The sequence below is a fragment of the Vidua chalybeata genome, chromosome 4 (genome assembly GCF_026979565.1).
Source record: "Vidua chalybeata isolate OUT-0048 chromosome 4, bVidCha1 merged haplotype, whole genome shotgun sequence".
Classification (NCBI taxonomy): Eukaryota; Metazoa; Chordata; class Aves; order Passeriformes; family Viduidae; genus Vidua; species Vidua chalybeata.
Window position 1 is genome coordinate 9,419,708 of NC_071533.1, and position 16,488 is coordinate 9,436,195.

At 40.4% G+C, this 16,488-nt stretch overlaps 1 protein-coding gene across 1 annotated transcript in view; it reads left to right on the plus strand.

The window, feature by feature from the left end:
* The first annotated feature begins 2,650 nt into the window (after window positions 1–2,650).
* The window catches only part of SLC7A11 (solute carrier family 7 member 11), a 57,154-nt gene continuing 43,316 nt past the window's right edge, over window positions 2,651–16,488 (plus strand). The window contains exons 1-3 of the mRNA XM_053940583.1: window positions 2,651–2,927; window positions 5,619–5,745; window positions 9,651–9,766. Of these exons, the coding sequence (XP_053796558.1) occupies window positions 2,651–2,927; window positions 5,619–5,745; window positions 9,651–9,766 (520 nt within the window). The remainder of the gene's footprint in view (window positions 2,928–5,618; window positions 5,746–9,650; window positions 9,767–16,488) is intronic.

Genomic DNA, 16,488 nt, shown 5'->3' on the forward strand with positions numbered 1-16,488 from the left:
TGGAAGTAAGGCTGGAACTTAAAGGAGAAAAGCTCCTATTTTTCTTATTTTTAGTGGATAGCATTGAGAAGCTATGAAGAAGAAGTACACAATCATACTCCCTGGGAAGGCTACAAATAATGAGATCACCAGCAAGCTGCCAGAAGTTAGGAAAAGGAGTTTTCTGCATCCAGCCTTCCTCTGGTCCTACCTTATAAATTTCCCTGGGAATTACACAAAGTCCTAAGCTTTGCATGCATGCTGTCCCCATACCATTGAAGGAGCAAGCACCCTTTTCCCTGCGTGGAAGAGTGTTAATTGCTATGCCCAAAGGGGAAACATGTATTCTTCTGGCTAGTAATCAAATGCTACTTGAAAGCCATTATACTGCCCAGGATTTGTACTGGATGGTTGTTGCAGACAACTGGCTGGCAGGGAGCTGTCTCGGGGTCGTCTGGTTATTGAGCTTTTGGTTTGATCTTGGAACCAACTTCCTGTGTAAATAAAGGGTAAACATTAGTTAAGAATGTGTACCTTAAAGTATCAGATGTTTGAAGATGTCATGTGCTTCTTCATTAAAAAGCCTTTGAAAATTAAAAAAAAGGTCACCAGCCCAACTCACCTCTCTGGTTAATGCTTTTTGCTGGTTTGATTTGATCCAGCTGCCTAATCCTATTGGGGGGCAGCCTGTGGAACGTGCATCAAGAGAAAACATCTTGGCACAACATGCCACCTAGTCCTGGCTTTACTTGTCACTAGTGCCATGAAAATTGCCTTGGTTTGGACTGTGGGGTGACAGGGAAGGTCCTGTCTGCAATCAGTCTGTGCAGTCACATGTGGGCTGCTGTACAGGGATCAGCTGACAAGTGAGGGATCAGCTACTGAGCACATCAGTAGGTGGAGACAGAAGTAGGATATGTTCAGAAAACCAGACAAGCACTACTTGACTGCTATACAGTCAAAAGCTACAATCACTTTGCTTTTTACCTGTGTGCATTTAAACCAGATAAGCTTTTTTTATGCCTTCTTTTATCTCAGTGCCAACTATTACAGGTGAGTTGTAACTGAAAATATGAGGCTTTAAAAACACTCAAGTTTTACAGTTGCAGCATGTTGCTAGTCCAGTATTTCTTCTTTCTCACATAAATTTGAAAGCACAGTTGTGCTCTGATCTCAATGCCTGCTTTTTGAAGGATAAAATGGTTTAACTGATCTTCTTTTTACTCCCAAACCTAATAAGCAATACCTGTAAGAGCAGTAACTGTAGCAATAACCTCTCACTACACTGATCTAATCTGAAGCTATTAGCAGCTGCAATAGTTATACCACGAAGAATTTTTCCCCTTTGGGAAGGAAAGGCTGTATTAAAGGCTGTCCCTTGATTAGGTCAAAAATGTTTGAAGGCTATTGATTTTTGCTCTGTTTCAGGAGAAAGCACCTCTCATTAACACTTTAATTGCTCAGTTTGAATTTGAATGATCAGGTGAAGCAAATGTATTTATGCATCTGATTACCTGTTTGTTACCTGGTCAGAGGAGTTGTGCGGATTTTTGTGTTATCAGGGACAACACAAAAAAGCCATTCTGATTCCTGAGCTGTTGGAGATCCTGTGCTCTGGGGTGCTGCCCTGCTCCTGCCCGGTCACACACTCGAGGTGGCTGTGAACCTTTGCAGTGCATTTTAACAAAGTGGTGTTGCGGCGCCGGTTCCTGACATCCCAGGAAACAGCCCCACCTACGAAAATGCCTGTTCCGTGGAAATAACGCCTGTGTGCTCCTTGGGCTGACTGGGGGGTGCTGCTAAGTAACTCGGGGTAACACCGGGGCTGTGTGGATCCTTTGCGGCGGGTCCTGGTCCCTGCAGAGATTTCCAAATTAGTAACACGGACGTGGGAGAGGCGGATCAACTGCGACACTAGAAGTTCAGCCCCTGCAAACGGAACTTTTGTTGAGAGTATTTCGAGATGAAATTGGATTAGACCCAGGGATGACGTATCCTGTTTGATTTCTTTTCCCCTTGTGCTCAGACGAGCTTTATGTTTAGGCAGGCTTTTGTTTCTGGCTCTGAGCTGCTTTAAAAAATTGGGAGTGTGTCTTGGGGTTTCGAGGGTGATATGCTTGCATTGATTGGTGAGGTTTGGCTCGAGTTGCTGGCGAGTGCTTTGTTCTTCTCACCACCCCCAGGTCAGTTGCACAACATGCCCCTACAGTTTAAAAAGGAAAAAAAAAAAATAAAAGGGGGGGGGGGGAAGAAAAACAACAACCAGAAGAAGAAAAAAAAAAAAAAAAGAAATGCTGAGTAATAGTAATGCCAGCGGTTTCTCAAATGGCTGATGCAAACCTGGAGAATTTGCATCATCATTCAGCTGGAGTAACTTGGTATGACAAGAGCTTAAATACAAGTCCATGCGGAAGCTGAGCTGGTTTCCAATGATAGGGCAGTACCACAGTGTGAAAACGCAGGTGTTCCTGAGCTGGGCTTGGATCACAGGAAGGGCTCACATACTCTTTAAGAGCTTGTTACCTGTGTGTAGGAGCAGCTGGAAAGATAAGAGAAAACAGAGGAAGAGACAAAGTAGTTGGCTACACAGAGAGGGGAAAAAAACCCCTTCAGTTTCTGCTAAAAACTTTTCTGCCTGTGCTTGCCAGCAGTGTGCTGGTGGCACTGTAGCATGTTTAGGAAAGCTGCTGTGCCCACGGTCTCTAATGGAAGCTACTTGCAGGGACGAGTTAATGGCAAGTTGTCCTCTATGGACAGCGGACAGCCAGCCCGGGAGGGGAAAGTTGTGCTGAAGAAGAAAGTGACGCTTTTGAGGGGGATATCCATCATAATTGGCACTATCATTGGAGCTGGCATCTTCATCTCTCCCAAAGGCATCCTGAAGAACACAGGCAGCGTGGGCATGTCCTTGACTGTCTGGACAGTGTGTGGTATCCTCTCACTTTTTGGTAAGTCCCTGAAAAGTTTCTAATTGGTCTAGAGGGGCAGCCGATGAATTATTGTGATTATTTCTCTGATTTTACTATTGGATAGGAAGTGAGAGTGCAGAGGTTGAGCACCAATGGGACTACAGACGGTCTGTGCTTCATGATGGATTTGTGGAGGATGCAAAGATTTCAACCTCTGTCCCCCTCCCAGCACCAGCTGGTGAAAGCTGGAAGCACATTTTTTTTTTTTTTTTTTAATGAGTCCCTAAAGGAACAGGAAAACCAAATGAGCATTTTTCCCTATAGAATGTGCTGTATGCTTTTCTCCTGTCTGTAAGATGTATTCATGGTTTGCTTGTGAAGCCCTGGCAGCTGGATGAGCGCGCTGCTAGATCACCACTGAAATGTTTAGACAGCTCAACCTAGTTCCCCAGAGGCTAGAGCAAGGTCTGAGAGGAATAATTCTTACTGTATGTAAGCTGTATTGGCATGAAGGGGAGCAAAACAATAATACTAATAACCCCTCTTCCCAGCTCTACCTTCCTCACCTGTGATGTTGCTTTGAAAGACTGGGCTACAAAAAACAGTGTGATGGAAGCAAATCTGCCCTGGGAGTTTTATTACTGGCCTGCTTATTGTGGGAGTTTTTGTTAATTCTTTGTATTCTTGAAGAGTGTTGAATTCTGAAGAAGTCCAGTTAAGTTGTTCTGTACACAAAACCCTCATTCAGAGTGGAAAACCCCACCCTGGCCTCTGTGGGACGGAGGGTTCATTGACCTATTTAATGAGTTAATCTCAAAGAAACTGAAGAACTAACATGAATATTGGCTTTATTTAAAAGAGAAACTGCTTGTTTACTGGCAGGAGGTGAAGAGGACAAAGAGGGACTAAGTGTCTACTTAATAGGCGGAACATGCAAATGCCACCTTGTAAATTGGCTCTGAGCTTAAAAGAAATATTCTTTACAGGCTAAACCCACCCAGGCTAAACAAACAGTCGAGTAAGTTAGGACCCATTTGGGTCAAATGATAAATGTATGGGTACAATGTGCAGCATAATCTCTTGTACAAATGTGGAAGATCTGCCTGCAAGAAAATTCTCCTAACAAGAAAAACCTCAGATCCTATTTGTAATCCTGTCAAAAAACCTTGGTCATTTGAGTTACTTAACCCAGAATTTGCTTAAGCACTGCATTTATGGCTATAACTTTAGTAGTAGTAATCTTCTGGCTGTGAGATAAAGTCTGTACCAAAAAAACAAAAAACCAAAAACAAACAAAAAACCCCCCAAAAAACCCCAAAAAACCCCAAAAAAACCACAAAACCCAAAAAACCCAAAACCCACCAAAAAACCCATTCTCTTTTATCAGACAGATTTTTAGGTCACTTTCCAGACCTCTAGATATGAAGAACTGTGTAATTTGACACAGCCAAAGATAGTATCTTGTTCTCAGAATGGACCTGTTACATTTTGTTTATTTGTTTTTTTTTGGTTTTTTTGCTTTTTTTTTTTTTTTTTGTAATATTTTGGTTTTTAGTTCCCTTCATGACTCAGTTATAGTTAAATCACATGTAGAGGTCACATAAGATCTTGCCGAGGCTGTGTTTATAACGTTTTATATTAAAACACAATTTCATTTCATCCTGAACCTCAACAGAAGAGGCTGGCAAAAGAAAATGCAGAAACACCTTTTTTTAATGTGACTGTAAGGATTCCTTTAAACACATCTTCAGGTAAGCTAAAGAATAGCAGATAAAAGTTGCCACATTTTTGCAAAGTCCCAAACAAAACAAATGAACAAGGCTGGAGAATTTGTCATCACGTGGTACAGCTTTGATGGGCTTGTACATGTGATGTGGTTTTGACAACTGTAGTTTTCATCTAAAAATGCTGTGATGTAAAGGCGTGCAGGGAAGAGAGCTGAAATGAGTTCATGTATGTTGCTGATCTTAACCCTGTGTGATGCAGTGCTAACAAACTTTATTATTGTTTATTACTAGTTTCTCAGAGTCTTACAAGAGGACTGCCTCTGTTCATTGGTTGTGGAACACTATTGATGTGTTCCACCTGTGGAGCTGTAAATCCCCGGCTTTGTAACTCGCTGATGGCTCCTGACCTTTCACTGCATTTGCAGTACACAAAAACAATCCACCAGTGTTGAAAAGCCGTGACTAAGCCATCCCCCGAGTTTTGTATGGAAGGTGTTAGGAGTACTGTTGAGGAAAATTCTTATTCTGCAGATCCTGCTTCCAAATTTTGGCCATTTGTTTGCTTTTGCCCATGGCTGAGGAGATGCAATACAGTTTTCAGCCCTTCAGAGTTTGAGCCAGGCATCTCTAAGGCTGAAAGGAGTAGATCAGCCCTTGATAACAAGCAAATGTGTCAGAAATCTTTCATTTAGTGATGCAGTCTGGCTGCCTGGGAAGTAGGGTGGCTGGTGTGACACCCCAATTTATTGTCCTCTTCACAAGATATTGAGTAGCAGAGTAGTAATTGTAAATAGTTTGTCCAGTGGCTTTAAATATAACTGGATAAATAGTTTTGTTTCCTGCATGTCTAGCTGAATAAATTAAAATGTAGAAAATGAATTGGAAAAAATTAAAAAATATAAAAAGTAGTTGTGATACCATGGCAGCTCTGTTGTTTAGGCTATAAATGTTTTGGTAGGCATTTCTAGATATCTCTCATGTTGGCACTGTTGAATTCTCACAGGTGCCCTCTGCTATGCTGAACTAGGAACGTGCATTAAGAAATCTGGTGGTCACTACACCTATATCCTGGAGGCCTTTGGCCCATTACCTGCATTTGTGAGGGTCTGGGTTGAACTGCTCATCATTCGGTAAGTGTATCATGACTCTGCACTTGTCAGTCATAAAGAAAAATCTCTGATATATGTTGGGCAAAAAGAAAATCGAATATATTTTGGTCGGTTAACTGTGTTCTTCCACTATAATTGATTCAGAGAGTTTAAAAATGCTGTTCTGCTCATCAGCTTTGAAATGTTCAAGGAGACATGTTTGCATATATGGGGGAAATAAGAATACTATCTGCCACAAAAATTCAATAAATTGCCTTAATTTTGCTAAGCTTACAATGTCCATTAATGTCACTAATAATGTTGTTAGCCATACCTAGATATGGTACAGTGAAAGAGAGAAGTCACCTTTACCTTTTTTCAGTCTTGGCACTACCTTCTGGAGCAATTACTGTTGTCTATGGATACAGGAATAACTCCTGGTGAAACTATTGTGCAGTAGTTTTCAGAGTTAGGGGCACCATGTATCCTTTTTATGTCAGATTGGGCCCTGATTTTTTGTTTTTGTGGGGTGTTGGAGAACTTGACTCTTACTTTGAAAAACACTAACTGACCAAATAAAGAAACACTCTCTTCACATACCTAAAATGTCAAATATATTGTCTTGGTGTGTAAGCCTGTGACTCATGCAGCCTTTGACATTGTGCAGAAGAATTACAATATGAAGATGTTGAATCATATAAAATAAACTTTCATAATGTAAATGGATCAACGTATCAAACCCACGTGTAGCTTCTCTTTTTGTTTTTACAGTTTTTCTGAGTTTGGAGATCTTGATACACGTAGAACAGGGCAAGTCAGTTATGCAAAATGACTTTGGGAATGCTCCACCCCCTGCCTCAGGCTGGTTAGCGCTTCTTTCCCCTCTTCCGCAATCAGCAGATTAGTCACAAATGAGGCACAAGCATGGTTTCAAATCACAACTACGTTTACATAACACTGACAAGTCCTAGCATAGATTGTTGAGTTTAAAAGTGCTGACGGTGCTGAGTCATTATGAAGCTATAAATTCTTGTGTTGTTTCCAGAGGAAATAATTTTCTATGTCAGATGGTCCAAAACAACCTCCCCCCCAAAACGTAACCTTTGAATTAACTGGGTAATTTCCATCAAATGTGATGAAAGGGCAGATGTCTCAACTGTATGAACCTTTTGCCAAGAAGGAAAATCAGGCAGTGGAATGAGACCTATGTTTTCACAGGTCTCTGTGAACAGCTATATCATTTCACATCAGAGAATCAACAAAAGGGAACAGTATGAACAATCTCCCTCTTAATCTGCACCTTTTTCGGCAGAGGCAATTTATTAACCTAGTCACAAACACCCACAGGAAACCAAGCATCATAAATTCCTTTCCTCACAAAATAATTACTTTTTTTACGTACAACAGTGTCCCATGAGCGTTGTATAAATGCTCTTAGTCATCGTGATCTGCCCCACACCCAGAAAATAATTGTGTTGCATGGGAGAGAACATCAGTGGATTCTTTAATCACCCAATCTGAGAGGCAGCGAGGAAGCCATACATGTTGTAACTTGTGATGACCAGAGCAGCACTGCTGAAACTCTGTGTAGAGTTTTATATCTGACTCCTTCATCAGGAAACTAATTGACTGCTACCATCAAAGAACTTGAGACCTCTTATATGTTTATTTTTGTTTTCAGCTGATGAAGTTGCACACACACGTCTCAGCTAGACTGGTTTTTTGTCTGAAAAATTGCAGAATTATCACACTCATAGGCTGGCGGAGGAGTCACAATCAAAATAGACATTTCCTGCTCTCATATGTCTCTTTAAAGCTGCTACTTGACAGTGGAGGACACAGTTAACTACTCTGCCCACATACCGATTAGTTCTGCCTTACACTGCACTGCTTCTCACTCAGTGCACTCAGTGTGAATCTTTTCCTGTCCCCAAGCCAGGTTGTGTGTATTTTATATGTTTTTATATACCTTTAAAAAACCCCCAGCAACTACTTTTCAAACAAGTGAAGACAGCAGTGTGAATGCATTGTCTGTAGAGCTTCACTGTGGTGGTTGCTAAACAAAGGCTGGATGAGAGTGTGCTGCCAGGTGCCTGACTTACCTGTGGTATGTGGTGGGACCCTGTCCTGGTCCTCATCTGGTGTCTTCCTGTATCCTTGCCCTTCAGTGAAAGCTGGTCATGCACTTTCTACCTGCTCCTCAGCACTGCTGAGTCCACCATTAAGCTGTGTCCCTAAACACCCATCTGTGTATTTTTTAAATGCTGCTCCATTCTTTGAACTTCTCCCTCCACTGATTGACCGCACTGCCAGCAACATCTCCCCTGAGACGTGGGAATGTCAGAGCTATTTATTAGAGGTGTAATTTAGGAGCTATGTTTCTAGAAACATAGTGGCATAGATAGCAGTGACTGCATCTTTAAAGGCTTTTCCTTGAAATGGGAGGGCAAAATCCAAGTTCTAGGGAAAAGAGCTGGGAGCGAGGAAAAAGTCTGGGACAGTTCCAAAAATCTGATCTTTCATCTGATCTAGGGTACTCCAAAACCACTTATGGCAGGCTACCTGCAGTACTTAAAAACCAGAGGCCTGGTGATCTTCTGATATGAATTAGAAATATTGCACTGAGGTAAAGTCAGTAAATGTCTGTCAAAATCCAGACATTTGCAAAGCCATTTGCTGGCCAATGAGAGGACTATCCCCATGCATGGGCAATGCACATGCAGCAGCCCTTCCTTGTCCACGCAGAAACTTACTGAGGAAGATTGTTCTGTTCTGTGCTGCTCTGCAGCTTGGTCCAACAGAGTGTGTGACTTCTGGGTTGAGTCATAACACAAAGAAAGTGGGTTTTGTTTTCAGGGTGCAACTCCCTTGTGGAAAATTCTTTTACTGTTTGATGGAGAACAGCAACGTTCTCTGCAGAATTTTTACTCTGTTCCACAGAATTTTTGTCAAAATTCTGTGAAGTGAGGTGTTGCAGATTTTTTCACAAGAAATTTGCATGGACTCTTGCTCAGCTAAGAAATCCTTTGAGAATCATGTGCCCTTTTGTCCTACAGTGTGTATGTGATAAACCACAGATGCCACCAGCTGTCCTAAAAAGAGTGAAAATGTCCTCCCAAATGGAACATGAACAGTAACATGCAGACACAGGCTAATTTGCTACTAATGTGTGTCAGTGCTAAGGCTTCTGTCAAACAATTAGCTTCTCTCAAAGAGAAAGGCTGTATGAATATGGTGAGCATTTCAAATTTTTAATTGCAACGACTTTGTGGGGTGTTGGAGAACTTAACTCTTGCTATGAAAAGCACTAACTGACCAAATAAAGAAACATTATGTCTTTCTTCATATTCCTTTGTTTTAGGGTGTTCTATGGTATACTTACAGGGATTTTGCTCTTACCTGCAGTGCTAGGAAATTGTTAGTCAATAAAAGGAAAAAAAATCTGTTGGTATTTTAGAAAATCCCATTTGGACTGTCTCAGAATTTAATAAAAGGTCTGGGTAGATTTTTGATGCTTATTTTAGTAAACCAGAATTCTCAGCTTGAATGAAATGCATTTGCTTGTGTCTCTGTGGGGTGAGATATATCTGGCCACTGAAATTCACTGACTTTTGTGCAGGGTGTTGCCCATGTAATCTGATTCTGGCTATGTTCACTCCAAGTCAGTGAATGAAGATTTCTATTGATACTTCTCCTTTTTGATTATGACTGCTTTGCAACACGGAAGTTGTAAGAGCCACCCTGGTAAGAAGTGTTGCTGTCAAGATCAGAATCACTGAGTAGTCCTACATTCAGAAACTGTGGTACTTGTCAGGAAAGCTACAAGAAAGCACCAAAATTAAGGTTCACAGTTCTCTGATAGTGAAGTTACAGCATGATCCAGTAAGAATAATAACTATGTACTATTACAGATTAATTTTGTGACTTTGTTTTTTCTTTCACTCTAGCCCTGCTGCCACAGCAGTGATATCATTGGCGTTTGGACGCTACATCTTGGAGCCTTTCTTTATGCAGTGTGAAATCCCAGAACTTGCGATTAAACTTATTACAGCTGTCGGCATCAGTAAGTGTCCAATTTTAGGTTTCAGGGGAGGGTAAAGATTATATAAATTGAAAAAAAAAATAGCACACTGAGCAGGTTGTTGCTTGGTGTAAATCATTAATTACTGTGCATCCAATGTCAGGAGCACCTGTGTGACATTTTGCCTGGGTATGTGTGTTTGTGAGCAAATGCAGGAGCAAAAAGAACAGCAGACCTTATCAATGGCAGGGAAAATCTATTGTCAAGGCTGATTCTGTTGCCACTTGAATTTATGGCTAAATTTTCATTATTTTTGTAGAAGCAATTTCAGTCCCTAAGAGATGGTGAGGCAGTGCCAGAGATATGGAAGAATGATTACCTTCTTTAAGTGCTCTGCTCTACCTTTTTAGGAGGCAGTTGAATGCCAAGTATGATGTCATGAAGAAATGTAGTTCTCTTGTGTGCAGACAGGCAACATGAGGTCATCTTCCCCAGTCCCACTCTTTCCATCCTGGCAAAAATCCTTATTGAGGCACTTGTGGTTCAGAAAGTAGGAACTGAATTTTAGGAACAGAACATACAGCCTGGTGCCTGGTTGTTGCTGGCTTGTTGTCCTACACTTGCTAACTTTGTAGTTAGTGTAAAAGGGATCATTTAGGGTTACAAAAAGACAATATTTGCAGTGGAAAGAGGGACACTTCCCTGAGAGCAGAGGCTTTACAGTGTACCTGGGCTGGTGTGGAGGATGCATGCAATGGGAAGGCACAAAAGATGATGGGAATGGGAGCTTGTAACCTTAGAGGCTTGTTTCCAGGTCTGCCTGGTCACAGGTGAGAATGCTCCTTGTGGGCACACATTGGAATTCAGCTGTGCTGGGAGGGAGTGTGGAGTAGACCTGAGTAATTAGTAACAGATTGTTCCTTTCCATTTGCTCAGTGCACATATCAGAAACAAAAAGACTGGAAAAAGGAATTAAGACATGCAAAATGATCAAAGGCCCACAGGAGACCCCTTCAGTTTTGCACAATAATAGGTTCAGATGACTTTTTCTTTCTTCGGGGCAAGAAGTTCAATTGACATTGAAATTTCCAGTCTCCAGGTTACTGTGGCTTTTTGTGGGAGCTCTCTTGGTAAGATTTCCTTTCTGCTGGGAGTGTTAAAAAAATCAATATGTGACTGCATTCCTTTCTAACTTAATTATGCACAAACTATAGGTTTCATAGGAATAATTGAATTAGGGGTTTGAATTTTGAGGTCAATGACTTTTTTCAGCTACGTCTGTCTAAAACATTTCAGTGCAAGATAAGAGTGAAACAGATGTTCAGTAACATTAAGGTCACTGAGACAAAAGGCATATTAAGTGAGGACTCCATCAAAGCATTTTGTTAATTGCATGTGATTCAGGCACAATAGGTGAACAATTTGAATATGTTTTTATTACTTTTAATTTAAGTGAAAATCTGTGTGATAAGCCAGGGCTTGGCAAAGTAATTGAACAAATAAATAGCATCGCAGGAGAGGTGGAGTGTCGTGGTTTGACATGGAAGTGAATTTTTTCCAGGAAGTTGGGTCAAACCAATCAGTGGTCAGGTTTGGATATTGGCACCTGGACATGGAGTTAGGCTGAAATAATCACAGCCTAAAGGGAGAGGGGAGGTCAGATACTCCTGTACAGAGTGGGTCTGTACAGCACAGGATGAACTGGCATTTCACTGAAAGTAGAGATTCTTGTAGAAAACTTGTAGTGGTGAATGGGATGATGCTGAAAAAAACAGTGATCTGTCAGATTGAGGCTTTATTCTTTGCAGTATGCTCTGCAGTGGAGTTTCATTTGTAGTAGTTCTTAGAACTTCTGCTGCACTTAAGCTCAGGGATCCCAGTGTGTCTGAATGTTATCCTTGTCTAGTAAGAACCAGCTGCTGTGGTGGTAATTGTTATGAATGTTTGGTATTGGGCATGTAGGCAGAGTGATAGGTAAGATTAAGTTGATGAGCTGAACAGACACTTTGGAGCCCTGAAGATCTTGTAATCCAATATAATGGTGCAAAAAGTAGTATTTGTTTCCACTTCAAGTTTTAAGTTAATCAGAAAGTGAAATGACATGCCTTTTTTTCTCATCCATACCTGGTCCCTTTTCCTTCCTTGCCTGATGAGAGAGCACGGGTTGTGCATATGTCTTTATTGCACAGGGAGAGGCAGTGGGATGCACCACTGAACTCTGTCCTTGGCTGAGAGTTTTACCTTGTCATTTCTCGTTGTACTAGAAAGGAGAGGGAGAAATTTTGAAAAATCTTCAGGTGATCCCCTGATCCCAAACACAATTAGTGTTATTGAAACAATTTCTTACAGATGTTTGTATAAACTGGTCTTAAAATCTCCAGCATGGGAGTTTTTTAAACCCTCACTAGTATTGTAGCCCAGTTTTTTCTATACTTGTCACAATATAGTTTTTCTCTTTCCTTTTTTTTTTTTTTTTTTCCTCCCTGCCTGTATCTCTATTGATGCATCTTAAGCCTATTATTAAACGGTTGACTGAGATGGATGCAACCAGGATCATGCTGGGGAGTGGCAAATACTATTGCTTCTCTACCAGCTGTCAAAAAATATTTCTTGTAGAGGGGCTGCAGCCATTCTGCTCCCCACCATTTCCCCTCTGTGCCTTTTCAGTGAAAAAGGAATGATAGTGCAGAGGAGATGTAGATCAGATGAGAGTTAAAATGCAGCTACTGGACACAGTGACATTTAAAAAATCCCTTGTTCTTGCTTTATTATTTATAGGAAAAAGACATGTTGGGCACAAAATTCCCCTCAAAACCACCTGTTCAGAGCAATCTTGAACAATCTGAAAAAACAAATTTTCTGTTCTACAATATGCTGCTTTCAGTTTTAGTTGCCTTTATTATGGTTTTTCTCTTTTTACCACAACCAGCCAACCAAAATGTCCAAACATTTCAATGTCTCTGTAGAGAGAAGGATGCTTGTGTGGAGTCTCTTTTCAGAAGCCACAGCTTTCTGAACCTCTGAAGCAAAACCTTCCTGTTCTTTTCAAACTTAGAAATCACTTAAATTCACTTTGTGTTTCTTATGCAAATCTTCACAAGGAGAAAAACCTAGATCTGCAGATCTCAATTTGTCAGTCTGCCATAAACTTTTTCTCAACTCATTTAATTTAATTGTATGTGAAAGAGGAGCAGATATCTCAAAGATTTTTATTCCACTATACATTTCATAGACTCATAGAGTCATAGAATGGTTTGCATTGGAAAGGATGTTAAAGATCACCCTGTTGTGGGACATTTTCCACTAGACCAGATTGATCAAAGCCCCATCTAACCTGGCCTTGAACAATTCCAGAGACGGGATATCTAATTGCTACAACTTTATGAAAATAAATGGCCAGGTAGAGGAGAGAGAAGCTGGATGTGCTTCAGCACAGGGAAGGAGAGCTGAAGAAAATGCAAGCAGGAGACTAGACCTTGTAACTCCCTGCTTAGTTCCATAGGAGAAAGAGTTTAAAACTCATTTTTCTCTTGAAGTGAGAGTTGATAGACTCCTCCATATGTATTGTTTCTCAACATGAAGAAGCATCCTATCACCATGCCTATCATTGCAAAAAAAGGCCCTTTATTCATATATTGCTTTTTTTGTATCTATTAATTTTTTTCCTAATAGTAAACTTAAATATAATGGTGACAGGAAGGGATAAATTGCACTGTGCAAAGGTATCAAACTCTTCTATCAATATGTAGCCTGAATAGGAGCTGAACCTTTTCCAAACTTTTCACATGGCCTCCATATCAGAAAGCAGATAAGCAGGTTTCAGCTGCTTATTAAAAACTGTGAGACTGAAAACCACTTACCAACTCACATGAGTTCTTGCACTAATTCATATGTGTATTTTAGGCATTTTACACTGCAATAATATATAATTTCCCCTCTTTTATTTTTTTTTTTTTTTTGAGAAGTCTGCCAGCAAACTCAAATACCCCAAACTTTGACTGTTAGAGCTAAAGTTATGCTCGAAAACTGAGGTTAGCTGTACAGGTCTATCAGTGCTTGCTGGCAAATGCTCCAGCCCCAAGTTTTATTGGTGTCTTGGTGAGTCTCTAATTAGATGCCTTTTTTCCTCTCATCATGGCAGATGTTGCAGATGCCATTCTCTACTGCTGACAGTCTTCAGACAAGCAGTTTACATTAAAATATCTCTTGGCTTGCAGGGATATGCTCTGATATGCTTTTGCAAATATGCTCTGATAGGTGCTTTTGTGCTTCCTGTGACTTTTAATTGGCTCATTAGGGTCTGTATTTTTTGGTGTTTTTTGAATGCCTTGACCCTAAAAGTCTGACAAGTTGTGGGAGAGCAGTTTTCTTGGTCTCCTGCTGAGGCAATAGTACATAGATTCTGAAAAGTAGGCCAGGATGTAATGCTCACTGCTGCTTCTCCCATTAGATTTTGTTATCCATCTATAGCTGTGTCTGTGGGAAGGAGAGAGATTGTGAAAAACATGCTTGGTGGTTCCATTGTGTTTGATTGTTCATGAACCCCATTTTGTTCTCCCTCCACACTACTCTTGGTTAGGATTCATCTTGTTTTTAGCAACGTATTTAGTTTAGGTAATCTTCTGTTCTCCCCATACAGTGGAGAAAGAGGAAAGAGGAACTTCCCGAAGGTAAACTATCTCATCTGGGGTAGGCATCTCACAGAGGTATTGTTATTCATCCTCTGGAGCTAACTGTCTCTTCCTTGAGAATGCAGCCACACTTATTGCCTGACTTTTAGTTAGAAAAGTTAGACCTGAGTCCTTCTTTCACTTCCCCCTTTCTGAGAAACTGCTTCTCCTTCTGATATTTGCTGTAATCCCTTATCAAAGTCTGCAATCAGTTTCTCTAAATATCTCCAATAGGCCCTATTCTGAAGAGAGGTGTTGACTAATGGCCATAGTCCCAGAATATAATGTCCTTCCTGAACCCTGGCACAGCTGTCACAATCTTTTCGTGCTTTTAGCAGCTTTCTTCATGACTCCACTTCCCCATTGCCTTTCATTACCCAGTTGCTAACGCAGCCAGTACTATAGTGCTGGTACATGGTACTTATTTAAGGCTCACATTTCTAGAAAAGTATCATGCACATAGAACCATTAACACTGAATATTTTATTATAAAATACCATTACTGTTATTAGTAGTATATAATAAGCAATAATGCATTTATATTATGTAATACTATACTGTATTATAAAGAAGACTGTAAAATCTTATAGCCTAATAAGTACGATAAAATAAGATTTAAAAATATAAAACTGGTAACTGGTATTTATAGAAATATAAACTCTCAAATTTTCTAAGCACTTGTAAGCGCTTAGGTCTCAGCTCTGCAACCTGAATTACTACTATTGCAGTCCTCCAACTCTGCACTTACTCTTATGAAGTACTATCAAAGGACATTTGTATCAATGGGCTTTTTACAAGGGCAAGTAATGACAGGTGTCTTGGTTTCAGCCAGGTTAGAGTTAATTTCTTCTCAGTAGCTATTACAGGGCTGTGTTTTGGATTTGGAATGAGAATGGTGTTGGTAACACACTGATGGTTTGGTTTTTTGCTAAGTCCAGTTTACCCCTAGTCAAGGACATTTTTTTCCCTGCCTCCATGCTCTGACAGTGAGGAGGTTCACAAAAGAAATTGGGAGGAAGCATAGCCAGGACAGGTGACCCAAACTGACCAAAGGGATATTCCACACCATAGGGCATCATGCTTGGTATATACACTGAGAGGATTTAAATGAAAGGGCATTTGATCTGGGTTTGGGAATGGGGGGTCTGGCTCTGTTCAGTGGGTGGTGAACAATTGTACTGTGCAGCACTTGCTTTTTTCCTTTTTGTTATCGTAATTATTATTATTATTATTATTATTATCATTTACATTATTACTGTATTTTACTTTGTTTTCAACTATTAAACTGTTCTTATCTCAACCCACAAGTTTTACTTTGATCCCAGTGGTGGGTGGGGGGAGAAAGGGGGGAGTTGAGTAAGCAACTGCCAGGTTTAATTTCCATTTGAGCTTAAACTGTGACAATAGGATGAGGGGAAATGGCTTCATACTGGAAAAGGGCTGGTTTAGATTAGATATGTGGAAGAAATTTTTCTGATGTGGGTGGTAAGACACTGGCACAGGTTGTCCAGAGAAGTTGTAGCTGACCCATTTCTGAAGTGTTTGAGGCCATACCATCCAGTAACACTCTCATATGTGTATCAGGAAGGTGAAACCAATGCATTAGAAACCTGGAGGAGCTCTCCCCACTCATGTTACCTACTCTGACCTGTGTAAGGTTGACAGACTGATTGTTGCAGTCCACTTGAACTCTAAGTAAGCTGGGTATCAAATTGCATATTCTCTTACACAAAAAAACTCCTCCTTGACATTTTCTTGTGCTCTGGTCCATGCCTGGGCTTCACTTTCTACAGAAGAAAAGTATGATATCCTGAGTCTTCTAGTAAAATTAAAATAAGCTAGTGTGAATCAGGGCCCTGGGATTTCCTATTGCTTGTCAAATATAAGAAAAAAAAACAAAAAAAAAGTGTTTGGGTCTCAACTGAAAATTTGCAGAAGTCCAAGCAATTTCTTTGTGACTTCAGAACACTTCAGCTCTGAAATATGGTGAAATATAGAACTAAGTAAAGGTTTTGATCTTCAAGATCCTTTTCTGGTGAAAAAATTGTGTTAGGTGGTGTTGTGAGTATATATTGACTTGTAAATTGCTCATTT